We start from the raw sequence: 26,152 nt of genomic DNA, 5'->3' as shown, positions 1-26,152 counted from the left end.
GAGCTTGATTTTTCGCGATGTTGTATGTCGACAGTATGGGGAACCATCAGAGGGAGGGTGATGAAGGGAGGTTGATATCTGTGGATTTTTGATATGGCGATGGCCGAGGGAAATTGAAACTATTCGATTTGGGTGATTTTTGGTAAAAACTGAATTGTGTGATCGGTGCTTTGTGGACTCATTTGGAGTATCGAAGAATGGCTGCGAAAAGTGTACCCACCACTGACATTCCCCAATAAACCGCCGCCATGGATGGCTAAAAATGACGATTTTGGAATTTCTGACAGCTGGATCTTAAATAAAGTCGAATTCTGGACAATAGGGACGACATTGACGCTTTTGCCTTAGAGACACCAACAGCCCTAGTGCCTTGGAATAACACTCCAAACGGTCGTAGCTCCACCCGACCATGCCATAAAATTGACTAAAAGCTCCCAATTCCCTCAAAACAGCTATTTCGCTTCACCTCCCACCAAAATCAACACTCTCCCCCATTGGTGACTCTGGGGTAGCCAAGGCCGAACAGCCGAGAGCCTGCATGACACGCATATCAACAAGCTCTACACCACTTCCTCTCCAGAGCCATGGCCCAAGTCATCTGGAATGCAGACATTGATGTATATAATCTGCTGGTCATTCCGCTCCCGGTGGCGAAAACCATAGCGTGGTTTCTCGACGTGCCGGATTTGCTTCAATTTGCCAAAACTTCAAAGAACACATATAGAGCGGTCAATGATCCCCAGCTATGGATCCTGAAGCTCAAGAAAATGGGGCTCTGGCAGAACGGCGTCGAAGCTTCACGAGAAGAGCTAGCAGGCTCGAAGTTTGAGTGGCTCGATGACCCATTGACCTGCTGTGACAAGATATACAAGATCCCCAAGATCGCCAAGTTCCAGATCCTACGCATACGAAGAAGCCTACACCGGTTTTACGCCGACTTGCAACTGAATCTTCCATACGAGCGACTCAAGCTTTTCAAAACGTTCCAGTCACCACAGGAACAAGCCAAGATGTTGAGTAATCTCTTGAAGTACAATGCTATCAATCCGGACGAGACAGTCGGCAGTATGGTCGGTGAAAAGATCACGGATCTCATGGAGATTTTCGAAAATGCTTTGCTACGAGAACTAGAGATCCATTATGACATTCAGGATTACGAAAGAACCAGCGAGTTCGTCACCATTCTCGTCGAGCTCAAGAACGAGCAAACGCTTATAGACTTTTTCCTCCAGAAAGTTTGCTTCGATAACGACACAACGAAGTTTTTGAACCTGGAGGCCTTCGACGTTTGTAAATTTTTCAGTACAGTCACCAATGGCGACCTTATAGCTCAACTGGACGATGAAGACGACGAGGACGAAGAAAAAGAGAAACCCGAGCCAAAGTGGGAGCTCAACCAAGAAGAAATAGATGGGTTTATTCACGAGCTTGCGTCGGTGTTCAACGAAGAATCGAGGATCATCGATTTGATCTTCCCACAGACTATTCCCATGATGTACAAAGTGAGCGAGGAGCTCATATCTAACCAGCTTCAGGATGTCATTTTGCTTCTCATATCTACGTCGAAAGAACGAGGCTTGTATTTTGAAATGGTCACTCAGCTATACGTTAGACTTACCCATGACTTCCTCGACCAATTGAACCCAAGTGTCAATGTTGGCGAGAGTTACATTCGCTTGACCCGACTGCTCATAGATGTCTCCTACGAGTCAATAGCAGCCGAGTATCTTAATGAAGAGAAGGCTGTGTTTAAGCAGCGCTGCTCAGAGAAGGTATCTGAGTGGAAGGATAATGTCAAGCAGCGGGAGCAGGAAACCACGCAAAATATTCTTAAGCACGTCAAGGCAGAGTCAAAGAGCGATTTCTTGCTGAGTTTCAAAAAGGTCTTTACAATTTCAGGCAAAGACAACGAGGATCTGAAGGAGGAGGAAGGTGACGAGAAGCTCAACTACTCCAAAATCCAAGCTCAAGCGAAGATTCTAGCAGAAAACATCAAATCCTTGAGAAGAGTATTCAGTCCAGAGTTGACACTCAATGTTCTCAATGATACAAAAGTGTCTCTTGCAAGACTTTCGCTGTTTGACGATTACACAGTAGCTGCATTGCGCTTCGATATCTACGGAGTGATGCAAGAGGAGTTCATCAGTGTGATAGAAAGCATATCCAATGATCACCTTCGAGAGGGATTCGAAAGAGCTCTCAAGTATCTCAAGGACTACAACCCTAGAGACGTGTCTCTTGCTGATGATAAGAGGGGCACGGCCATTGAGCCCCTTGTCATCTTTTTTGAGGCTATTAACATGGCCGACATGATTGTGCAAATGATTGATATATTCTACAAGGAGGAGATCATGCAAAGAAAGTTGACCAAACACGAGAACTCCGTTCTCAACCCGTCTCTTCAAAGCAAAAAGGCAGCAGAAGCTCTCGTTGACAAGTACGTCGCAGACGGTCTTCACATTGGTATTGACGTTCTTTTCAAGGAAATAGAGTCTGTGTTCCTTTCAGGTCTCAGTGACTCTGACTACAATCCTCCTCCTAGCATGGCCCATGATATTCCGGGCCCCACCAAGGCTGCCCAACATGCCGTCCTGATATTAGAGGATAATATTGACTTGTTGGTCGATTGTGCCGATAAACCGATTGTGGAGGTCTTCCAGCAGGAAGTTGCGGAGAGATTCTTCCAAGCGATCGTGAAATGCTTGAAACGAAGCACGATCTCCGTGGGCGGTGCCGTCACGCTCATTTCGGACCTCAACTTGTACTACGACTTTATCCTTACCCATGTCAAGAGCAACAAGCGTATGATCTTCCCACTATTCCAGGCCCTCAAAAAGGTGGGATCCATCTACTTGATTGGAGGCGAGGACGCCAAGGCCATTGGGCAGCTCATCAGTGACTTGACCAAGTTTAACGGTATTTTCAGTCAGGAGGAGATTTACGAGTTCGTGCAACGCCGAGCCGACTGGCCGTTGATCAAAAAGCATGTTCAGAAGGTGATGTACGGACTCAGTTTGATCGATTGCACAATTGTATAGCCCATGATCTATTGCATAGAGAATTTTTAGTTGTAGTATGGCAAGTTATTTGTGTTTGTCAGGCTTTGTGCATATTGGTGACAGTATCTATACCATCAACACCTTGCATTTTTCGCAGCCATTACAACTAATACATACAACACGCAAACTTAGGCAATAGCCGTGGAAGAAGAAAAAGAAAAAAAAAAAGATAAAGCTTAAACAAATAAAATGTTCAAAAACGACTCAGAGCAAAATCATTCAAGAATGCAATTCTTCCTGAACATCCCAACTGTTAGCCTCCGTTATCTCTCTTCTCTACTCAGCATGAACCAACGCTACATGGTGGCTGCAAAGGGGCTTTGTCCTACAACATCTCAACCTTGATAAGTCCATAAATGCAACCGCTTGACAGGATCTCAAAACCGTGCATATGCGACCTAACGTGCATTGCAACCATATGGCACCAACCAGATCTTGTCAACTGAAGCCTAGAAAGGCACCAGTACCAAAATTCATTTTCATTGAGTCATTGAAAAACTTATCATCCACAATGGCAGCTACAAACTTTGTGGAAAAAACCTCACCCACACAATGGGGCACCAATGAAGACCACTTATGAGTCATGCGGATATTCCGTTCTGTCGAGCCGTGTGGGGCTGACAGAAAACCGTTATGCAGAGTACTTACGAACACAACGTCCAGCCAATTAAAAGATAAAGTCTCTTCCACAGGCCCGAAACTCAATTGCATCCCTTCAATTCCGTTATTATCTAGATTGTATCCCCGCCTGCGCTTTCGGACCTCTACAGCCAATGCACTCGGTATAGAGGACATCTCCACCTTTAATTAGTCATCAGGAATACAACTACGGAATTGAATCTGCTGTAGCCAGCATGTCTCGACCCTCGGACTCTTCTTGTGTATCGACGGCCGATGCCAATAAACTGGCAAGTTCCAGTTGTCATAGTCAAGATCATAGACTGGCTGCAAATGACTCACCCAATCAGCTCTACGACATCACAGACGAGATCCACGACAACCAGGAGTATGTGGCTCGTTCGGTGGTGCCACTAGCTGAAGAAGCGTACCATGAAGAATTGGAAAGGGTCTCTCGACAACTCACCAGACAGAGCAGGGAGAAGGATGCCTCTTTGGATACAGTTAGAGAAGAGCTGGATGAACCGCAAGATCACCCTGTGGATGGTCTTTTTGCAATATGGCAGGCCGTTTTGGCACTGCTTTTGGTGTTTCTGACGTGGGGAGCCAATGCCTCGTTTGGGATTTTCTTGAACTACTACATGTCCAATAGCCTGTTTCCTGGAGCCACCAACTACGATTTTGCGCTTATTGGTGGTATAGTGGTGTTTCTAGTGCAAGCGCCAGCGCCATTGATTTGCTTTTTGGTTGCCATGTTTGGCCAGACTCCTGTTCTTTTGCTTGGTTTGGTGCTACAAACGTTGGGCTACATTCTAGCATCCTTCAGCACGAAGCTCTGGCAGATATACCTCTGTCAAGGTGTTCTCGTGGGTGCTTCTTTTGGCTTGATTTTCTTCCCTGCCAGCTTGGTGATCCCAACATGGTTTCAAAAACGAAAGTCCACCGGCATGGGAATCTGCGTTTGTGGATCGGGAGTAGGGGGAGTGGTTTTCTCTGTGGCTTTAAATAAGCTTATTTCTCAGACTGGAGATCAACGGTGGCCGCTCCGGATGCTTGGTCTTGTTACCTTCGCTACGTCGTTGTTCTCCATCTGCTTCTTGAGACCTCGAAACAAGAAGATCATCGACATCAACACCTCAAAAATAACATGGGAACGCACCAAGGCGATTTCTGGGATTGTCTTCAACCTCAACCTTTTCAAATCCCTCCACTATCTAATTGTGGGATTTTGGTTTGCCGTGAGCTTCTTGGGTTACGTCATATGCCTCTACTCATACTCCCCATACGCATCGTCCATTGGCTTGTCACACGATCAGGCTAACAATCTTTTGGCTATTTATAATACTGGACAAGCGATAGGCCGGCCTTTGGTGGGACACACTGCCGATAATTACGGCAGAACCAACACATCAGCATTTTTCTCTATTTATTTGGCAATCATGGTTTTGGCTTTCTGGCGACATGCTCTGTCGTATGCTGCTCTTATCGTCCTTGCTATCTTTCTCGGTGGACCTTCAGCGGTTGGTTACGTCATGAGTCAGTCTCTTGTTGCTGATATCTTGGATATCCAAGAAAGACCTCACGTTATGCCTGCTGCGTGGTCAGGCCTCAACATTATGGTATCTTTCGTTTCACCTCCATCCGAGGTGATAGCGATTGCATTGAAGGACGAAAGCGCTTCTAATCCGTTTGACCATGCTCAGGTATTCACAGGTTGCATGTTTCTCCTTTCGTTTTTGCTTCTACTATTCAATCGTGAGTTTCTCGTTCGTGAGAGATTGAAGGATAGAAAGCTGCAAGCTCAAGCTGCCTATTTGAGGGAGGGCGATACCTCAGACGACGATAAGAAGGAGCTACTAATGACCAAGATAGACCGTTACGACAAATTTCTCCAAAACAGCATTTTAAACTATTTCATTCGCATGTTCTATCCCATGATCGTGTGAGGGCAATGAGCTAATAGAAAATATATATACATAGTTATGAGACAGCTTGGCTGCAAAATAGGTCCATCTCGGACATTTCGGGTAGTAGAAGCTAGTAGTTGAAGAAAGCTTCATATCGATGGTGTATGAAAGGTATCTGCTGCAACCTTCAAAAAAAAAAAAAAAAAAAATCTTATATCGCAAGTAACTTATTGGCTATCAGAGCTTACCTGGTTGTTGTAGTCGCATATCTGTGAATACAAGATGTAGCGAGCCAAAGCACCAAAAATGATTCTTCACCTATTAATGACGATCTATTCTTAGAGAAATCAACCTATTATTTCTGGATCAAAATTTTCATGAAAAAAATCCACCTTTCCATCAAGACTGGTTTGGTGATGTTCACGGCTCAACTGCAGGAATATATCATCTCAACCAACTACTGTCCTGCTCCAGCTCAGAAATAGGGACTTTCTCACAACTCCTACATAGCCATGCTATCACGAATACGGCATGAGCTGCATCACCATTTCCATAGACTTCATAATATCAAACTAAGGCCGCAGATAGGCCTTGTTAGGGTACTACAGTTAAGCCGAAGAGCATCAGGATCTTCACAGGAAGCCGTTTCCACGTACCAGCGTCTTTCCGATATCTATAAACTATTCAGAAACGAAAAACTGTTCAAACGATCATCTATGAAGTGCTACAATTACTATAAAAAGCAAGATGAGCTGCTACTAAAAGATGTCTTATCGTACCCGCACATCAACCAAGACATACTATCCTTCCTATTCCTCGGGTTCAGACAGTCCAAGAGCATGAAAGCAATGATATACCAGAACTTGTTTGACCTACTATTGAAGAGGGACTTTGCAGTGTTTGACGAAACTATACAACGCATGAGCTCTGAAAGACTTGTCAGCCAAAGGTTCGTGAAATCCATTCAAACCGTCCAGACAGGCTCAAAGCATAACGATGACGTGTTCAAGCGAATCGCGGAGCTATTCATTATAGAGGTCGGTTCAGCCGGCGAACCCTTCATAGCCTCCTCGTTTGCGGTTCAGTTACTTGAGGGCAAGGTCTTCCTAGATTCCAACGTCATGGAACGTTTGGTCTTGACGCTTGCAGAATTGACATCTGAGCCTTCCTTCATGGCATATACTATTCACAAACTCATCAAACTATACGGACACAAGAACCTATCTGCTGCAACAAAACTTGGTGCCATCAATGGCATGTTGAAAGAGCCTTACATTCCATTTTATGCCAACCATCTTTACGACACCGTCAAGCCACTGATGCAGGGAGATAAGCGTCTTGCGGCCGTGCTCATCAATCTCATATCAGCCAACACAGAGAAGGGGCACCTTTGTCGGACCATTGACTTGTGGAAGGACCTTCGAGAACTTTTCCCTGAAGTTGCCGCTACAGATACATCACTCATTGAGAAAATTGCATCGAGGATTGCCGAGGAGGACATTGAAAGGGCTGCTGATTTTCTCGAGACTGTTCCAGAGGAGGCCAAGTGCACCTCTGGGCTTCTTGAAACCTCAATTAGCATTGTGGGAAGGTGCCAGAACAGGTATGACGAATTCACGTATCTCTCCAAGCATCTCACTGCACCACTTTCCAGAAAAGCGCTCTCGTCGCTTTTTGTTTCATTTTTGCGACAGAACAACGAAACTGCTTCCGACAAGATGCTCAAGGCGATTTTCAAAACACCCACGGGATTGAATCCCAATGATTTCGACGCATTAATCAGCAAACTTCTACGTCGTGGCAAGCTTGAGAAAAGCTTAGAGATGTGCTACAACACCGATGTCCATACCTCGAAACTCGGCTACTTGAGGGTTTTGGACCACTTGCTTCTGCAAGGTAATGTCCACCAAAACGGGTTTTGTGATCACTTTTGCCGCCAATTCAAGAAGCTCAGTAACACAGACACAGCATTGCATACCTTCACAACAACCATGTTCCGTCACTTTTCCAAACGCATCAAAAACAGCGTGAGCAGAACGCTTTACATTTCAAAGGCTTACAAGGACGCTTTCCACAAAGAAGCAGGTTTCAATTTCCGAAAGCTCGACTTGCCTACAAAGTTCAACGACTTCATTCTCATAGACGACCAGAATCGGATTGCATGCTTGAACATCATATACAAGCAAGCAATCATCGAACAAGACCAGGTCAACATCAAGTGGTGTCTTGACGAGCTCAAATCGTCAGGAGTATCACTGAGTGATATCATAGCACATTATCTCAAGATCTGAGGTATCTACCCCATGTACATATTTGCATCAACGTTTCACGTCTATTCCCATTATTATTTACAAGTACCGCTTATTTCTTCTTCTTGTTGGACTCCCACTTGGCCTGGACCTTACCACCCTTGTTCACCTCGGTAGCATTCTCACCCAAAAGCTCGAACAAATCGTCCTTCTGCTTGGCAATATGCTTACGTCTCTCCTGGATACTAAGCTCCTCGTCAACCTCCTTTGTACCATCGAAACCACCGAATCTCTTCTTGAACTTGTCGACCTTACCCACAGCGTTAGGATCAGTGTCGTCCAAGTCATCTCTAGTAGGATTCCACAATGTGCTGGATCTCTGGTCAGAAATCATTCTGACTTCGTCCTTAGGGGCCTGAGAGCGTCTTCTGACAACGGAACCATCTGAAAGCTCCACGAATGTCTCAAACTGGTGGAAAATGGCAGGTCTGGCTTTTCCCATTCTGATGGTGTTCATCACTCTCTTCTTGGAAAGAGAAGCCGATTCACCGGCATATCTCACGGCACTCACGCGGACAGAGCCACGGGAGACGCTTTTGAGCGATGCAGAAAACATGTGTGTATGAGGAAGATTTGGCTTCTGGTTCTCAGGGTTGTAGGTTTTTTTCACTACTGGGGTTGATGTGTACTGCAGGAAGGGCAGTCTGTCCCAGAGGGTTGGTAGCTTTCGACGGGTATTTCCAGGAACGAAAGTAAATTACTTCGAGGGCGAGAATTACCTGGAAATTGAGAGAACAGAAGGATTTCTGGGACGTAAAATTCGTTCAATCTTATACGCTGTTGATGGCTAGATGTTGCTACATGCAGGACCATCAGATTTCCAGATACTACCTAGGAGGAAATATGATTATTCTTTTGGAAGCGAGGATTGAATCAATTTTAACTTTAGCTAATTCTAGTTGATTTCAAAATTTTCTCGGAAAATCACAGGGTGGCCGTTTTTCTGCACATCCCTACCGAACAGCCTTATGCATAATGCGATCGAAAGGTCCCATGATTAAGATGCTTTTGTCAAATGTTGACAATAAAACTCTTCACTTTTCAAACGAACCCTCTCAATCAAACAACAGTATCGCCTTACTTTTGCCCCACCACCTCTTACGTGTTTGTTTGTTGGTAGTGCGCGGACCGGGTTCGAAATCTTCGCTAGTATCGAAAAAACGTACAGGCAGATTCAAGACGACAAATCACCATGGCCTTTTCCAACCAGACCCCGACCATTGTCGTGCTCAAGGAAGGAACCGACGCCCTGCAGGGCAGAGGCCAGATCTTAAATAACATCAACGCCTGTTTGGCGATCCAGGAGACCCTCAAACCCACGTTGGGTCCATTTGGATCGGACATTTTGATCAAGTCTTCCAACGGCAAAACTACCATTTCCAACGATGGTGCTACAATTTTGAAGTTGTTGGATATTGTTCATCCCGCTGCCAAGATGCTTGTGGATATTTCTCGTGCCCAGGATGCTGAAGTTGGAGATGGTACCACGTCTGTGACCATCTTAGCAGGTGAGTTCTTGAAGGAGACCAAGACGTTCATTGAGGACGGCATCTCGCTGCATCTCATCACCAAGGGATTAAGAAAAGCCTGTGAGTTGGCGGTCAAGAAGATCGAGGAGATCCAGGTGGAGATCAAGAAAGAGGACACTACACAGTTCAGAGAGCTATTGGAGAGATGTGCCAAGACGGCGATGTCGTCGAAGTTGATTTCGAAGAACTCGGACTTCTTCACGAAGATGGTCGTGGATGCCGTTTTGACGTTGGAGGACGACTTGGACGAGAAGTTGATTGGTATCAAGAAGGTTCCAGGTGGAGCCATGGAGGAGTCGCTTTTCGTGGACGGTGTTGCATTCAAGAAGACGTTTTCCTACGCCGGTTTCGAGCAGCAGCCCAAGAGATTCACCAACCCCAAGATCCTCAACCTCAATGTCGAGTTGGAGTTGAAGGCCGAGAAGGATAATGCCGAGGTGAGAGTGGACCAGGTGAAGGACTACCAGGCTATTGTCGACGCCGAGTGGCAGATCATCTTCGACAAGTTGGAGGCCATCAAGGACTCTGGCGCCAACATTGTTCTTTCCAAATTGCCCATTGGCGACTTGGCTACGCAGTATTTCGCCGACAGAGACATTTTCTGTGCTGGCCGTGTGAGCAGCGAAGACATGGACCGTGTGATCAAGGCTGTCGGAGGCTCAATCCAGTCTACAGTCAGCGGCATCAGCGAAAAGGCCGTTGGTACATGTGCCGAGTTTGAGGAGGTCCAGATTGGTGGAGACAGATACAATTTGTTCCGTGGGTGCCCCGAGGCCAGAACGTGTACGTTAGTGTTGAGAGGAGGCGCCGAGCAGGTGATTGCCGAGGTGGAGAGATCGTTGCATGACGCCATCATGATTGTCAAGAGAGCCGTGAAGCACCGCACAGTTGTCGCTGGAGGAGGAGCCATTGAGATGGAGATCTCCAAGTACCTCAGGGAGCACTCCAAGACGGTGGCGGGCAAGCAGCAGTTGATCATTGGAGCGTTTGCACGTGCGTTGGAGATTATCCCCCGGCAATTGTGCGAGAATGCCGGTTTGGATGCCATTGAGCTCTTGAACGTGTTGCGCAGCTCGCACGCCAAAGGAGAGAAGTGGTACGGTATCGACTTCCACAAGGAGTCTGTGGGCAACAACATGGAGAGTTTCATCTGGGAGCCCTCCCTTGTGAAGATCAATGCGCTTCAGTCGGCGACGGAGGCGGCCACATTGCTTCTTTCTGTGGACGAGACCATCAAGAACCTGGAGTCGGAGCAGGCGGCTGCGGGACGTGGGCGTGGAGCGTTCTAATGTATATACTAATAGATCAACAGCGGGTACGATGTGGCGACGAATCGGGAAGGATGGATACCGAAAGCTGACGATCCACGGTTCTAAAGTAGGATCCACGCGATAAGCCAGGGTCTACAATGGCTTGAGCCAAGCCGCCATGGAATGTCAATATTAGGGCTGAGTCGGAGGGTTGGTCCAGTCGATAGGAGACGTTTAAGAACTCAAGTCAATTGATGTCGATTTAGTGAAATTCGAAAGTCTGGATGCGGCTGCACGGCTATGACTTTTCACAGGTTAATTTCCACTCACAGATTAACCTCTCGGTAGCAAATCCCTAACGCAAACGCACCACCGCAAAGCCGAAATCTCTAATTCTCCCGAATCCCACAAAACCCGGGCCCTCTATTTTCATTTCCTTCTCCCCCACCACATTCCTCCGGCGCAGGCACCCAGCCGTTTGTCTACACGGTAAAAGATTACCGGTGGAGCGTTTTTTTATTTTTCGCAGCCATTAGGCCTTCGCTGAGCGCGCCCGCCAAAAACGTCGCCTGAGGTACCCAAACGGGTCCGCGCGGTGGACCAGGGGCAGTCCCTGGCGACGAAAAGGCCCGGCAAACGGCGTCGATTTGGCGGGGAGCGTCTTTTGAAGGGGTTGGCCCGGAAAAGATTTTTCAATTATTATACAAATCTAAATTTTTTTTCGTATATTCCCCCCAAAGCCCTGTGTTGCACGGTCGGGTGCCTGTGGCCGCGTCGCGATCGTGAATCGATTCACGCCGGGGTGAATGGCTGCGAACCTACCCTACCGTGGATTCGCGTAAGTCTCCTTCTGAGGCCTCGATAAAACCCACACCTTTTCCTCGTGGAACCTCCAGCTCTCTTCTGCTCTGGCCCTCACCCCATACATTCACTTTCCAGGCAGCCCGGGCACTTTGACCTTTCTTCCTTCGGGACACATTCGCTTAGCATTCCATTGAGTTCTAGTCCCCATCGTCATTTGGTCCATCGTTCTAGGTCCATCCTGAGACACATCTGAGACACCTCAACACAAACCACCAACCAAACACAAATTACAAAAGGCAATCATGAAATACGGCCCGCCCCAAGCCAAACCAAGACAGTACCCTTACACGCTCGAGGTGCTCGAGAGCCAGGCCAACAAGAAGCTCATGGCCGAGTACAGAGCAGACAATAAACAGTGGCTTGCGGTGCTCGAAGCCCAGCTGGCGCCCAACGCCCAGATGATCGACCTCCAGCCCGAGGTGCAGTGGTACATGAGGCCGTACCTCTTGGACTTTTTGATTGAGCTCCACCAGAGCTTCCGTTTGCAGCCAGCGACGCTTTTCCTCTGCATCAACATCATCGACCGCTACTGCGCCAAGCGTATCGTGTTCAAGAGACACTACCAGTTGGTCGGCTGCACGGCGCTCTGGATCGCCGGCAAGTACGAGGACAAGAAGCTGCGTGTGCCCACGCTTCGTGAGTTGGCCATCATGTGCCGCCACGCCTACGACGAGGAGATGTTTGTCCAGATGGAAATGCACATCTTGGCCACCTTGGAGTGGTCGCTTTCCCACCCGCTGTTGGAGGAGTGCCTCCAGTTGGCCATTGCCGAGACCGGGGTCACCGCTCATTCCACCCCTTGTAAGTACAACCGCCCTTCTCTGGCGACAGACCTGCTGAAGGTGCTGGCTGTGACCGCCGTGGGCCGCTTTTTCTGTGAATTGGCGCTTTACGACCGCTACTTCTTGACCGTGCCCATGTCGCTTATTGCCATTGCAGCCAACCTTCTCGCCTGTTCCATGCTCGGCGTGGACGCTGCCGCTTCCAACTTGAGGACCCTTCTCACCCAGGCGCCTCCCCAAGACTCGCTGGCGGGTCTGGAGGAGAACATGGCGCCCCTGGTCCAGGGTGCGTTCTTGCTGGGGCTTGACGGCACTTCGTTGAACCAATTGCGCAAAATCGCCTTGGTGCTCATTCTACAAACAACCTCGCTTCTGGAGGTGCTTCAGCGTAAATACGAGGCCCTTGGCGTGATCCCCGTGCTCCACAATTACACCAACAAGCACGCGCTTCTCATCAAGGCGGTCATTGAGCACCTGCCTGCCATTTTGGCGGACGAGCCTAACGCATTGGCTGCTTCCGAGGTGGCTCGTGTGGCTGACGTTTTGTTGCAGATTGGCCAGGAGGACTTGAAGCCTCCTCAGATGTTCTCTTCGTCCCAGGCCCTGCTCCCATTGACCCCTCCTTCGGCATCCCAGCTGCTGGTGTTTTCCCACCACGCTTCGTCCTCCGCTTACTCCACGCCCATCATGCATCTGGGCCAGTTTGGCTACTCGCCCATGCCAACGTCTGATCCGGCTTGGCTGTCGCCTCTTGTGCCCAAGGGCCACTAGGACGCTTCCCAGTGCCTCCTGGCTCCCACCAAGGAGCCCTTTATACCCGGCCCCATGCATTGCCGCTCCGGCGGTTGAAAGTCATAATTCTCAAGAATATTCGTGTAGAGACCCCCGTGGAGTCTGTTCTTCGCAATCGACCCGTATCGATATTCAAGTATTCGCAAATTTTAATGATATATAAGTCGACAAGATCTCATGTTTTGGTAGAAAATTTCCAAGAATGCTCTTCTCTGACTACAACGGGTAAGTCAAGTGTCAACCCAGAATGGCGGGCAAAAGAGGTCTACATTGGTAATAAAGCATTTAGAGCATAGTGCAAACCCAGATAACCATGGAAATCAGCGATTTTGCTAAACGTTCCTTTTGTGTACCTCCAGCAATAAACGTTTTCGTGAATCTTTCGTGTTTCGAGAAGGCCCCTGCCAAGGTTCACGATTATGTTATGATAACACATTCCACGTTAAAATCGTGGGGAACAACCATTCACCCGTTCACGCGTGGGCTGTGAAAAGGGGCCCCTTCACAGTAATTATTATAATTCACGGCACAATTTGAAGAAAGATGGGGATAAAGATTGGGGGTTTCGTCATTGGTCCAGTAGGGTAGACCGTTTTCTCCGTTAACGAGATTTGCAGCCATTTTGCAGCCAAACCAATGCTACGTTGGTCTAGCCAATTTTTTGAAATTCTCGTCAATCCAGAGATAAAGATCTGGAAACGCATCCAACAATTGGCTCTAGGCGTCGTAAAAGGCTCCTAAAGGGTACTGCAATCTACTGCCTCGTCCAGTAGGTATCTGCACCGCCACGCCTATGCTTGTAAGGGGGGTCCCAAAAAAAACGGACTCCAAAAAAGCTATCTTGAATTTTTGTTATCAACATAATATCGAAAAATTATCCCACTTATTACTAATAAATTGTCCAATAATTCGACAGGTCAATTGAGGTCCGAGCCGTCAACTCATGGACCCTTTGTTCGTCCCGATTAGGCACAATTCTCAATGCTCATTTTAGCGTACTGCACACAGCAGCACCAGATCAGAATGGTAACCCCTGAGTACCTTCACCACCTGGATTCAAATTGACAAAGTTAAAACGTCAATTCAGGCTTTAAAGACTGTAAACTTGGTTCTGTTACTGCGAGCCGTCCTCCTAGCAGGACGCGTCCGTAAACCCAACTTTCTCTTCAGCGTCACGTGACCGTGCAGCGTTTGTTTACTGTTGATATTTCTCCAGTCCAACTACAACGCATCAGTCTTAAACTCATACCATGTCCGACGACTTCAGCACGAAAAACTGGGTTTGGGTCCCGGATAGGGATGAGCTTTTTGTCCGAGGCTACATCACAGAATACCAGAAAAACGACCTTTGCAAAGTGACGGTGAAGAAAAATGGAACAGAAACCGTCCAAGAGCTCCCTCTGAAGGTCTTGGAGAACTGCAATCCTCCCAAATTCAACAAGTGTGAAGATATGGCCGAGTTAACGCATTTGAACGAGCCTTCCGTCATCTATAATCTTTTCCTCCGGTACAATGACGACTTGATCTATACATACTCTGGTCTATTCTTGGTGGCTATAAATCCATACAAGAAGCTTCCCATTTATGAGCAGAGTGTATTGAACAAATTCCACAAGCTGGCAGAGAAATCAAGCAAACTGGAGGACCGCTTACCGCCACACATTTTCGCCATTGCAGAAAACACATACAGAAATTTGCTAGAGAACCAGAAAGATCAGCTGATCTTGGTTACCGGTGAAAGTGGAGCTGGTAAGACAGAAAACACCAAGAAAGTCATCCAATACCTCTCGCTGATCTCCACCGACGACAAGTCCGACCACGCTAATGATATCCATAATAAGATCCTACGAGCCAATCCCATTTTGGAGTCCTTCGGTAACGCCAAAACCATCAAGAACAACAACTCGTCGCGTTTTGGTAAGTTCATCAAGATCTTTTTCGACACCAAGGGCCTCATCTCGGGAGCCACAATTGACTACTACCTTCTTGAAAAGCTGAGAGTGCTGCACCAGTCGCTGGACGAGAGGAACTACCATGCATTCTACCAGCTTCTCCGAGGCGAATCAAAGGAGACGTTGAAATCAAAGTACTTCTTGGACTCATCAATCAAAAACTACAACTACATCAGTCTGTCTGTTGCCACGATACCCAATGTTGATGACTCCAGAGAATACTCCAACTTGAAAGAAGCATTTCTGGTCATGGGCTTTGAGGATTCCGAGGTCGAGAACATCTTCATGGCTCTAGCTATCATCTTGCATCTCGGTAATATTGAATTCTCGTCGTGGAAATCCGAACAAGCAAGCTTTGCCAAGGACGTTGACATTGATCTCATAGCGAAGATGCTTGGTATTACATCAAGTGACTTATCATCCAACCTCCTTAGGCCTCGCGTGAAGGCTGGCCGTGAATTTGTCCAGAAACTGAGGAAGGCCGCCGAAGTAAAGCAAACTATCGATGCATTCGCCAAACACCTTTACGAAAAGGTTTTCCAGTTCATTATCTTGCGCATTAACGAGAGTTTAGGCGACTATAATACTGATAGCTTTATCGGTGTATTGGATATCGCCGGTTTTGAAATCTTTGAGGCCAACTCCTTCGAACAATTGTGCATTAACTACACCAACGAAAAGTTGCAACAGTTTTTCAATCACCACTCCTTCATCCTTGAACAAAGCGAGTACTTGCGTGAAGATATCCAATGGGAGTTTATTGATTTCGGTCTTGACTTGCAGCCAACTATTGATCTTATAGAGACAAAGCAGCCTATGGGTATCCTTGAAATCTTGGATGACCAGTGCATTATGCCCAAGGCTAGTGACGAGACATTCATTTCCAAGCTTCTTGAGCTGTGGGCTGATGGCAAGTCGAAGAGTTTCAAGGCTAATAAGGTGAGAAATGGATTCATCATTGACCATTATGCTGGCTTGGTTGACTACAACGTCGAGAACTGGATTCAGAAGAACACTGACCCTGTGAGTGAAAACCTTGTCCAGCTTCTTCCAGATTCATCCAATGAATTCATTCAGAAATTGTTCCTGAACAATCATGAAAGCACGCCATCCGGAAGCATGTCGCCCAAGAAGAAGGGATCAAGGCTCAAGACTGTGTCTCAGAAGCACAAGGAACAATTAGGTGTTCTCATGGATCAACTCAATAGTACTGAGCCTCACTTCGTCAGATGTATCTTGCCGAACTTAGCGAAGCGTCCCAACAAGTTTGATAAAGAGCTTGTCCTCAACCAACTTAGATGCAATGGTGTTCTTGAAGGTATCAGAATTGCCAGAGCTGGATACCCCAACAAAATGACTTTTGAAGAGTTCTTTGGCCGTTACGCCATATTGAATGCTAACGATATCGTTTTCACCAAGAACATGAAGACAAACAGTGAACTCATCCTCAAAGATATCCAACTTGATCCTGAAGTTTACAAGCTTGGTATCACAAAGATCTTCTTCAAGAATGGTATTCTCGGTAAGCTTGAGGAGTTGCGGGATTTGAGACTCAAAAAGATCATCACCGATTTCCAAAGTGCATTCAGAGGTCAGATTGCTAGATCCAACTTCAAGAATCAAATCGAGACAATCCAGGCTTCGCAAGTTGTGGCAAGGAACTTCCAAAAATTGGATGAGCTCGTGAATGAGGGCAAGAGTCCATGGCTCAAATTGTTCATCAGTCTCAAACCACTTCTCGAAGATTCTGTCAAGGTTCTCGATTCTAAGGAGATGAATGAGAGTCTCAAGCAGATAAACGCCAAGTTGAAGGATACAGAGAGCGCAAGAAGCGCTTTAGAGTCCGAGAATGAGAGGCTCAAGTCACAGCTCACAAACCTTGAGGATGAAATAATCAAGAACAACCTGGTTATTTCTGAAAAGGGAGAGTTATTGAAGAAGCTTCAGACCGAAGAAACCTCTAGAAGTGACAAGTTGAATGAGACTAACAGACAACTCAAAGAAGTCATGGCCACTAGTAGCAAGCTTGCCACTGAGAGAGCGGAGATTTCACTGGAAATGGATGCCATCAAAGCTAAGCTTGAAGAGCTGGAGAAGAAGGTCGAGTCATTAACTTCTGAGCTTGCAGCAGAAAAGGAGAAGGCCAAGGAGTTGAAGACTCAGCTTGATCAGTCGGAGAAGGATAAGAAACATCTCAAGGAGAATGATGAAGTCTCCAACAGCCTTAAAAAGCGGGTCGAGACTCTTGAAGCCGAAATCGTTGCACTTACAGCTAAGAATGACGAGTTCCAATCGTCTCATAGAAGCCTGGCCTCCGAGCTCAAGGAGCTTAGGTCCACGCGGAGCATTCATGAGAGAAAGGTTATAGACTTGGAAGCTTTGAAGCTGTCTCTTGAGAAGAAGCTTACTCTGATGGAAAGCGTTTACGACATGAAGAGAAGCACACTTACAAACAAGCATACGGAGGAGCTCAGTGGTTTGCAGGTCAAATACGATGAGGCCCAGAAGAAGATTGAACGTTTGCAAGATGAGCTCATTGAGAAACGCAGCGAGATGAAAGAGCAAGCGGGCGAGCAGAAGGAGTTGGCAAGAAAAATCCGGAGTTTGGAAAATGAGCTCGGTGATGTCGACCGTTTAAAGCTGGACTTGGACGCTGAAAAGAAGACAAGTGCTAGGATCCAAGCCGAACTCGAGAACTCCAAGGACGAGCTTGCGAGACAAATCCAGAGCTCCAGATCCCATTCCGAATCTCTCGAAAGCATGCGTCATGAATCCCAATATCTCTTGAGAGCAAAGGCTGAATACTCCGATGAGATTGTCAGACTCAAGGAGAAGGTCAAGTCATTGAATGCAAAACTTCAGGACAAGGAGAATTTCCCACCCAAGAATGGCAAGTCCATTGACCCTTCGCTTGCAGATGAGTTTGCCCAGGTTAAGCTCAAGTTAAACGAGTCCAATGCTATGATCAGGAAGGAAAAGTTTGAGAACCAGAAGCTCAACGAGGAAGTGAAGGCCCTTCGTGAGAAGGTAAACGACACTTTTGAGAGTCCACTGAAGAGAAGTGAGCTTCGCAGATCGATGGCTATGGGAGAGGAAGCCAAGATGAGTCTTTCCAACGGCACCAGAACTTTTGAGGAGATAAAGAACTTGAGGGCGCGGTTGCAACAAGAGGAGGCCAATGTCAACAGGGCAGAGAACTATGCTGTCGAGCTCCAGAAGAAGTTGAATAAGCTTCAGATGACCAGAGGCATCAACAGTGCAACTGACTTTGAGGTGAAGTACAAGGAGTCTCAAAGACGTATTGTTGAGCTTGAGAAACAAGTTGGTCAAGCCATGCTGATGAGCTCCCACTCCAACGGTTCAACTACGTCGTCTCCACTGTTGCCTTCTGAACTGAGCCCTTCGCTTACTCCTAGCAGCAGTATCGGTACCATCAGCAGTATCACCAATAGCGGCGACTTTGCCAAGATCTACAAGGACATCGTTGGCACTTTGCGTACTACCAGAGACGAATTGAGCAAATCCAAGAGTGAAATTCTTCGACTTAAATCGTTGCTTCGTGAGAGTGAGGATGAATTATACGAAGCCAAGAGAAGTGGCGTCAAGACTGCAATTCTGGACTACGAACAAGAACTCGCCAAGATCAAGGTGCAAAACAACTCTCTCAATAAGCGCCACGAGGAACTTCAGCAGTCTCTATTAAAATATAAAAGCCGAAGCGAGGAATATTACGATAAGCTCGAGCTTGCAGAGTCAGCGGTTGGTATCAGCAAAAGACACGAGGAGCTGGCCCGCAAGGAGCTTGAACTGAAAACAACAGAATTGAAACTCTTAAGAGAAGAGGTTCGAGCAAGCGAGCGAGTGATCAAGCAGTTGCGACAAGCCAAAAACGAGCTTGAAGAGTCTCTGAAGAAACAGCTTCATCGTGAGCAGCAGTTGGAGTCTTCTATCAAACAATTGGAGGATCAGTTGCAGTATTTGAACGACAACTATGGTGAAAAGAAGCACAAGATTGGGGAGCACAAGGAGGAGATTCGGATCTTGCGCCAAGATATCAAGTTCAAGATGGAGAAGGAGACTGAATTGATCAAGGACAATCAAAGATTGAAGCTTCAGAACGATGAATTAGCCCGAATTAAAAAGGAAGTGATGGCGGAAAACGAGGAAGTGTCCGAGGAAAATGACAAGATATCGGGCGAAAACGAAGACCTCAAGGTGGAAAATGAAAACCTTAAGAATGACAAGCTCGCCTATGAAAGGAAGATGGACAATCACACCAAACAGATGGCCACGTTCAAAAAGCTACTCGAGGACAATGCAAAAGAAATGGAGGAATTGAACGGCTTGAATAGGCTGCTCGAGGACACAAAGGCACGGCTCGAAGAGGAAGTCGCAACGCTTGAAGATACAATCAGAGACACACGTGGGAACTTGGACCTTGTGAGAGAGCACTTGTCCGAGGTTGAGCAGGAAAAGGCCAATTTGAAGGATGAGCTCCGAACCATCAAGGGCCGTTGGGACAGCAGTGATGGGCAGTACAAGGAAGCCAAGACGGAGATCTTGGTGATGACGCAGGAAAACGAGAGTATCAAGAAGGTTAATGAGGAGCTCAAGAGGAAAATTGGCGATCTTGAGGAGAAGCTATACCTGAATGATCAGCTCAAGTACTTGGAGCAGAATGTCGGCAAGCTTAATTCGCAGGTTGACCGACTTAAGCACGAGCTTGCAGAAGGCGAGTTGCGTGAGGAAAAGCTCGAGAAGCAGATCCGGACGCTAGAGTTTGACAATGAGAGCAAGACGACGCAGATGAAGCGATACAATGACGAGAACTTCAACTACCAGAACATGGTGAACCAGTACACGAGCAAAGTGGAGTTTCTTCATCAGGAAAACAGCGAAAAGGATCTCAAGATCAAAACGCAGGCCCGGGAACTTGCAGACTTACGCGAGAGGCTTCTAATGTTTGAAAAGGACCGCCTAATGAGAGAGTAAGCGGCGTGCGATCTTGGGCTAACATTAGCGTATTAGCGTCAAGGCGAGACTTGTATGTGGGTGCAAAAAAATAAGATTGAGGCACACGGGGTGAGGGCAACGTGGGCCCCAGCCGGCAAGAGGTTGCCGATACATTCACATCAAACAAGGTTCATATGGAATTTACAAATAGATGGTTTCAATAAAGCATTCTCAGACGCTTGATGATTTTTTTTTTTTAAACTGCGCCGGTGGACCGAAGACAGCAAAAAAGCTTCCTAAGCCAGTCGTGGTTGCATCAATAAACGTGGTGCTGAGCCGCACGCAGGTATATGCAAAGATAACAAGCGCCTCACCACGTGGGAGAAATTAGCGAGAGAGACCGCGCCAAGGCTACAACTGGTAAGAGCTCACACTACCCAAGACTTTGGCAGAAGAATCACTAAAAAAAATGCCAAGAGAGAAGAGGGGGGCTTGAAGAATGATCCTAAAGGACAAGAAAAAAATCACAACCACTTTGACAGCTTTGTACAGCAGTTGACAGCTTGACGTGTAACGGCGGATCATGGCTGCAACAGTTGGCCTCCTCATGGTAGCCAATCTTCCCCATACGAAAGGCACACGGCGATTCGCACAAGCACGCTAGGCCGATTGGGTTTAAGCTTATGAAAAAAAAAGGAATCAGGCGGCTTCGGAAGTCTGCGAATAGCTAGCCACTCACCCAAAAAGTGGACCGACTTAAAAAACCAAACAACTCATTCAAGGCCACATTAAAATCACCCACCTGGCATGCAAAATTATTTCTCTCTCCGCATGGCTCGTTTCTTCTTTGTCGCCTCGAAGGGCCATGTGCCATATGTACGATATGCGGGCAGGCTGCACCGGCTGCACCGATGCTGCAGAACATAGGTAATTAATGCGCAGCCAACTTTACGGCCCCAGAGCCGTTTGGTATAAAGGCTGTCGAGAATCTCGTTTGACTAAAATTTTGTTTACAGTCTCTATCACATCAATGTCTGAAAAATACACTGCCGAAGTCAACCAGAGCGGCGGTAAGACCGCCTTCAAGGACTACTTGGAGAAGTTTGCCCACATTGAGGACCCATTGGAGAGAAGAAGATTGGCCCTTGAGGAAATCGACAACTCGGGTTTCGGCTGGACTCAGGTGAAGATGATTATGATTGCCGGTGTCGGTTTCATGACCGACTCTTACGACATTTTCGCCATCAACTTGGGTATCACCATGTTGACCAATGTCTACTGGGGCGGTAAAATGCCCGACTCCACCACCACCCTTTTGAAGGTGTCCACTTCCGTTGGTACCGTTATCGGTCAGCTTGGTTTTGGTATGATGGCCGATTTTGTCGGTAGAAAGAAGATTTACGGTTTGGAGTTGATTGTCATGATTTGTGCTACCATCATCCAGTGTGTCATTGGCTCTTCCCCGGCCATCAGTTTCCCAGCCATTTTTGCCTTTTTGAGAATTATCATGGGTATCGGTATCGGTGGTGACTACCCCTTGTCGTCTATCATTTCTTCCGAGTTTTCCACCACCAAGTGGAGAGGTGCCATTATGGCTGCTGTGTTCTCCAACCAGGGTTTGGGTCAGATTCTCGCCGGTATCGTTGCTCTTGTTCTTGTGGCTGGCTACAAGTCCAACTTGGAGCCTTACGAGACCCACGAGTGTGTCGGTGAGTGTATCAAGGCCTGTGACCAGATGTGGAGAGTCTTGATTGGTTTCGGCTGTGTTCCTGGTTGTATCGCTTTGTACTACAGATTGACCATTGCCGAGTCTCCTCGTTATTCTCTTGACGTTGAGGACATTGCTCACTTGGACAAGCAGGCTGACATTGAGGCTGTTCTTGACGCTGCTGCTCAGGACATCACCCCACCAAAGGCCTCTTTCAAGGACTTCTGGAGACACTTTGGCCAGTGGAAATACGGTAAGTACTTGATTGGTACCGCTGGTTCCTGGTTCATGTTGGACATTGCCTACTACGGTTTGGGTCTTAACACTGCTGTCATTTTGGAGGCTATTGGTTACGCTGCTGACAAGAACATCTACAGAGGCTACTGGAACACTGCCGTTGGTAACTTGATTTTGGTCTGTGCTGGTTCGCTTCCAGGTTACTGGGTGGCTGCTGCTACCGTTGACACTGTGGGCAGAAAGCCTATCCAGCTCATGGGTTTCATTCTTTTGACCGTTTTCTTCTGTATCCTTGGTTTTGCCAACGACAAGATTGGCCAGAACGGTAAGTTGGCTCTCTACGTTTTGTGTCAGTTCTTTGAGAACTTTGGTCCTAACACCACCACTTTCATTGTTCCAGGTGAGTGTTTCCCAACCAGATACAGATCTAGTGCCCACGGTATTTCTGCTGCTGCCGGTAAGGTCGGTGCCATTGTGGCCCAGACCTGTCTTGGTACCTTGGTGAACCACGGCTGTGCTCCAGACGACAAGAACTGTTTCCTTCCTCACGTCATTGAGATTTTCGCTCTTTTCATGTTGCTTGGTTGTTTCACCACCCTCTTGATCCCAGAGACCAAGAGAATGACTTTGGAGGAGATCTGTGAGAAGTACCACGACGAGGTTGACACCACCAAGTTGGGTGCCGACAGATACGTGACCCAGCAGGGCGAATCTTCCGACTCTGACTTGAAGCATTAAGCGCCAAAACAGTTTTGGGTTCCCTTCAGTTCTACACCATAACTTTCATATAACATGTTTAATAGAAAATAATGCGTCGCAAAATGACATGTAGCATTTGCTAAAGCTCCCAGAGCGCAAAGCACTTTTACTTATTTGGTACGGCGGCTTTTAAGAATGACGGGGGTTAGTCTCATGAAGGAATTGTCACTTTGTGCAATGTAGGCCCAGGTGGTCCATGGCCCGGTATGTTGACAATGGATCAGGATTTTGATTAATTTTTGAACAGCTGATGTCGACAAGGTATTAGGTTTATGGGGAATTGCTTGCGTTGGTTGCTGCATTTAGGCAGTTGTACCGTCTAAGTAGATCTTCGGCTAGATGATGAGGTAGAGATTGCTTAAAAGGTGGGCTGCTTCGGCTACGAGGGATGGTTTAGGAAGGTCTAAGAAGGTCTAGGATTGTTCTGTCATTCCAGGTTTTCGGCTAGCAATGGAAGGTTAAATGATCCGAGAGATGATTTGTCGAAGGTAATCTGGTTTCTGGTGATACCAAAAACAGTATGAGTACTTATTTGACAGATATGCCAATCACCACGACGCTTCTCTGGATCTTCTGACAGATAATCGAACTCTTGGCAAATCTAGCGAAAACACATGCATATTTTGTTTTTATCCCAAATCGCCGTTCATTACGTCTTCTTCAATCTATGAGCGCCGCATTGCACGGCTACTAGCGAAGAAAATCTTGGACGACTCTAATAATTGAAATATAGGCCAGGGCTGTCAACTCTGCAGCACCTGAAATTCCGAACACTCCGTGGATTTACTATCACAGTTCACGATTTTGTCAACCCTTCTCACTATGTCTACGGTTCCAGCAGATTCATCTACTCTGCTAAATCCCAAAACTCACACAATTTTCTTTGAACTTTTACAACCTCCCCACTCTTCACCATCGAAGTTTCTAACCAAAAACTTCTACACGCTCAGATTTTGCTCCCCCACCTTAGCTTGGCATCTGTTGGGACCCTGGGCGCCGAGAGAATGGTTGCAAAACATGGCTTAGCACGTGGCCCTTTACCCAAACCAACCCCGGCGGGCCAAAAACCATTTAAATTCGGCAAACCCGTCAACCCACTGTTTCCCCCAAAAATCAGGCAAAAACTTCCCGCCTCCTCGTCTCCCTTATCGTGAGTCACCAGGGTTCGCTTACCCAATACAGGCTATACTACACGGTTTATATATGCAGCCGATGCGAACTCCACAAGAAGATACCACATCGAAAATGGGCAGATTCCACCCTGACTGGCTCACTGTGGGCGTGCTTTTGGCGGTTTTCTTTCTTTGGTTGGAACCGGCCGAACCTTTCTACAGACAGTTTCTTCTTTCTGATCTGAGGCTCCAACACCCGTTTGCTGAACAGGAGAGAGTCACCGATAACCAGCTCTACTTTCTTTCGGCAGCCGTGCCCACCTTGGTCATTGGACTTGCCCAATTGCTTTCGAAGAATGACAGCCAGACTCCCAAGTACCACCTTTTGGGTCTCTGGGTTTCCCTAACGGTGAACGCGTGTGTTACCGATTTGCTCAAGAACTGGATCGGCAACCCCAGACCCGACTTTCTTGATCGCTGTTCGCCTGTGGCAGGCACCGTGACAGACGCGTTTGTTATGGTCAATGTTTGCACTTCCCCAAGAGGCCCCTCGTCCATTGTGGACGGAATGAAGCTGACTCCGCTGGGTCACTCGTCGATCGCCTTTTCCGGCCTCTTGTACTTGCTGATATGGGCCTGGCTGTGGGCCCGGGCTCAGAAGAAGGAGATCAGGTACGCTTCGTTTTTGGTCATTGCCGCCCCCACGATATTGGCCACCTACATCGCCTTGAGCAGGGTCCAGGACTATAGACACCACTTCTTCGACGTGTTCCTTGGGCTGTCCTTGGGAATCGTCGCCGCTGTGCTTTCCTGGATCAAGTACCAGTAGAGATGCTCCTGCTTTTATTTATTGATGCTAGCGCAATATATGGTCTAGTTACTGTTCTGCTCCCACACAGTGTCTGATCCGGACCCTCTTGGAGGTGATGGCTGGGTTGTTAGTGTCTACTTGGTCGATGTTTCTCTTTTTGGGTGACTGGTAGCTTTCCTGAGACGTCAAGACGAAAGGGTTTGGATTGGAAGTGTGCTGGTAAGAAGAGCGTGGAGCCTGGGCCACATAGTCGGTAGGGCTCAAATTAGAGGGCTCATATTGCTTTAAATCTGAACTTCCATTGACGTTTTCTTGATGGTTTGCTTCGTCGGCCTTCACTGCGTTTGGCTTTCTTCCCCTTTTCTTCAAACTGTCACCAGGCTTTCTCATAATGAGGCGAGGATCAATACACTTGATATCTTCTTCCGTGACTTCAACGGCCTGAGGCGTCGTCAATGCTGGTTCTTGATTGGCGGTTCCATAAACAAAGTCGAGGTACTGGAGGTATTTTTCACGGGCTTCCCGATCCTTTGGGATAAGCATGCCAGGTTCACACATCTCTCTCATGACCTTATGTGGAACGTAAATGAAGCTGTGGAATGGCTCGTCGGTAGCGTCTGGTGGATATTTGGTTTCGCTTGGAATAGACATGAACATGGGTGGGTTGGTGTTGTCGTAATATAGGCTGATGTGTCTCATTAAAACTACCATTAAGAATGCAATAGAGAGAGTTAAATGGTCTGTAAAAGAGGGAAATACAAAGGGGAAATAATAAGATGTGGCGGTGTTACTGTTGTGAAGTGTTTGTGAAATGATTGAGGTGTTCCACTTTCCCAATGCACCGATGGTCATCAATCGGGGAAGGTTCTAAAATGGATAGCGGAGGAAAGCACAAATTGCCGAATGAACGAGATTTGTCTAGGCTACTCACAGTGGGATACTCACCAGAGATCAAGAGAGCGGTTCATACATATGTGAATCAGTGTCAGTCTGACAGAGTCCATAAGAGTAAGGCTGTTATGCAAAATTACAAGCTCAAGATGAACAGCTTAATTAGCCCTTGAGTGTTTCACTCATTTGCTCTGTTTTGATTTATGTTGATTCAGAACGTTGTATAATTTGGATTCTCAAGCAGCAGATCAACCTGATGAAAGCAGACTGGAAACAAACCATACGAGCGGATCGAAAGTTCTATAAATTACAAATTGCTACTTCTTCACAATTGTCTTCCCCAATGCATGAAGATTGATCCTCTGTGAATCTACGTCACCGATTCATATGATGATGCCTTCCACAACTACTCAATCATCACCAGTAGTATGCACCAACTCTTCAAATACCTGTCAACCAAACCACTAAATCATTCGCTTACCTCCCCTACATCAACGCAATGATAACATTCTTTGTACATACGGGCAAACTGTGTCGTTTGTATTCCTCTATTAACTTAATTGTCCGTTGAGGACCCCATTAATGCAAAAACTCTATCCCAAAATAAAATAAAAAAATG

The 26,152-nt window shown here is 47.0% G+C and overlaps 9 protein-coding genes across 9 annotated transcripts; 7 read left to right on the top strand and 2 right to left on the bottom strand.

Annotated features, from left to right (window-relative positions):
• Window positions 1-584: 584 nt before the first annotated feature.
• Window positions 585-5,623, top strand: RCY1 (Rcy1p; the record flags this gene model as incomplete). The annotated part of the gene is made up of 2 exons (XM_024860241.1): window positions 585-3,032; window positions 4,028-5,623. 2 exons carry the CDS (start codon window positions 585-587, stop codon window positions 5,621-5,623), a joined length of 4,044 nt encoding a protein of 1,347 aa, XP_024711621.1.
• Window positions 5,624-6,300: 677 nt separating this feature from the next.
• On the top strand, window positions 6,301-7,875 carry C7M61_004927 (uncharacterized protein; the record flags this gene model as incomplete). Its single annotated transcript, XM_024860240.1, has 1 exon — window positions 6,301-7,875. The coding sequence occupies one exon, from the start codon at window positions 6,301-6,303 to the stop codon at window positions 7,873-7,875; it is 1,575 nt and encodes a 524-aa protein (XP_024711620.1).
• Window positions 7,876-7,945: 70 nt separating this feature from the next.
• MRPL36 (mitochondrial 54S ribosomal protein bL31m) lies at window positions 7,946-8,449 on the bottom strand (the record flags this gene model as incomplete). Its single annotated transcript, XM_024860239.1, has 1 exon — window positions 7,946-8,449. The coding sequence occupies one exon, from the start codon at window positions 8,447-8,449 to the stop codon at window positions 7,946-7,948; it is 504 nt and encodes a 167-aa protein (XP_024711619.1).
• Window positions 8,450-9,085: 636 nt separating this feature from the next.
• On the top strand, window positions 9,086-10,711 carry CCT7 (chaperonin-containing T-complex subunit; the record flags this gene model as incomplete). Its single annotated transcript, XM_024860238.1, has 1 exon — window positions 9,086-10,711. One exon carries the CDS (start codon window positions 9,086-9,088, stop codon window positions 10,709-10,711), a length of 1,626 nt encoding a protein of 541 aa, XP_024711618.1.
• A 1,067-nt stretch (window positions 10,712-11,778) lies between these two features.
• CCN1 (Ccn1p) lies at window positions 11,779-13,089 on the top strand (the record flags this gene model as incomplete). The annotated part of the gene is made up of 1 exon (XM_024860237.1): window positions 11,779-13,089. One exon carries the CDS (start codon window positions 11,779-11,781, stop codon window positions 13,087-13,089), a length of 1,311 nt encoding a protein of 436 aa, XP_024711617.1.
• A 1,271-nt stretch (window positions 13,090-14,360) lies between these two features.
• On the top strand, window positions 14,361-20,054 carry MYO1 (myosin 1; the record flags this gene model as incomplete). Its single annotated transcript, XM_024860236.1, has 1 exon — window positions 14,361-20,054. The coding sequence occupies one exon, from the start codon at window positions 14,361-14,363 to the stop codon at window positions 20,052-20,054; it is 5,694 nt and encodes a 1,897-aa protein (XP_024711616.1).
• A 991-nt stretch (window positions 20,055-21,045) lies between these two features.
• Window positions 21,046-22,698, top strand: PHO84 (phosphate transporter; the record flags this gene model as incomplete). Its single annotated transcript, XM_024860235.1, has 1 exon — window positions 21,046-22,698. The coding sequence occupies one exon, from the start codon at window positions 21,046-21,048 to the stop codon at window positions 22,696-22,698; it is 1,653 nt and encodes a 550-aa protein (XP_024711615.1).
• A 1,266-nt stretch (window positions 22,699-23,964) lies between these two features.
• DPP1 (Dpp1p) lies at window positions 23,965-24,660 on the top strand (the record flags this gene model as incomplete). Its single annotated transcript, XM_024860234.1, has 1 exon — window positions 23,965-24,660. One exon carries the CDS (start codon window positions 23,965-23,967, stop codon window positions 24,658-24,660), a length of 696 nt encoding a protein of 231 aa, XP_024711614.1.
• Window positions 24,661-24,708: 48 nt separating this feature from the next.
• C7M61_004920 (uncharacterized protein) lies at window positions 24,709-25,299 on the bottom strand (the record flags this gene model as incomplete). The annotated part of the gene is made up of 1 exon (XM_024860233.1): window positions 24,709-25,299. The coding sequence occupies one exon, from the start codon at window positions 25,297-25,299 to the stop codon at window positions 24,709-24,711; it is 591 nt and encodes a 196-aa protein (XP_024711613.1).
• Between the last annotated feature and the right edge of the window lie 853 nt (window positions 25,300-26,152).

The sequence above is a fragment of the Candidozyma pseudohaemuli genome (genome assembly GCF_003013735.1).
Source record: "Candidozyma pseudohaemuli strain B12108 chromosome Unknown scaffold00019, whole genome shotgun sequence".
In the NCBI taxonomy this organism is placed as follows: domain Eukaryota; kingdom Fungi; phylum Ascomycota; class Pichiomycetes; order Serinales; family Metschnikowiaceae; genus Candidozyma; species Candidozyma pseudohaemuli.
The sequence above is the reverse complement of the archived record's forward strand: the minus strand, read 5'-3'. Positions and strand labels throughout refer to the sequence as shown.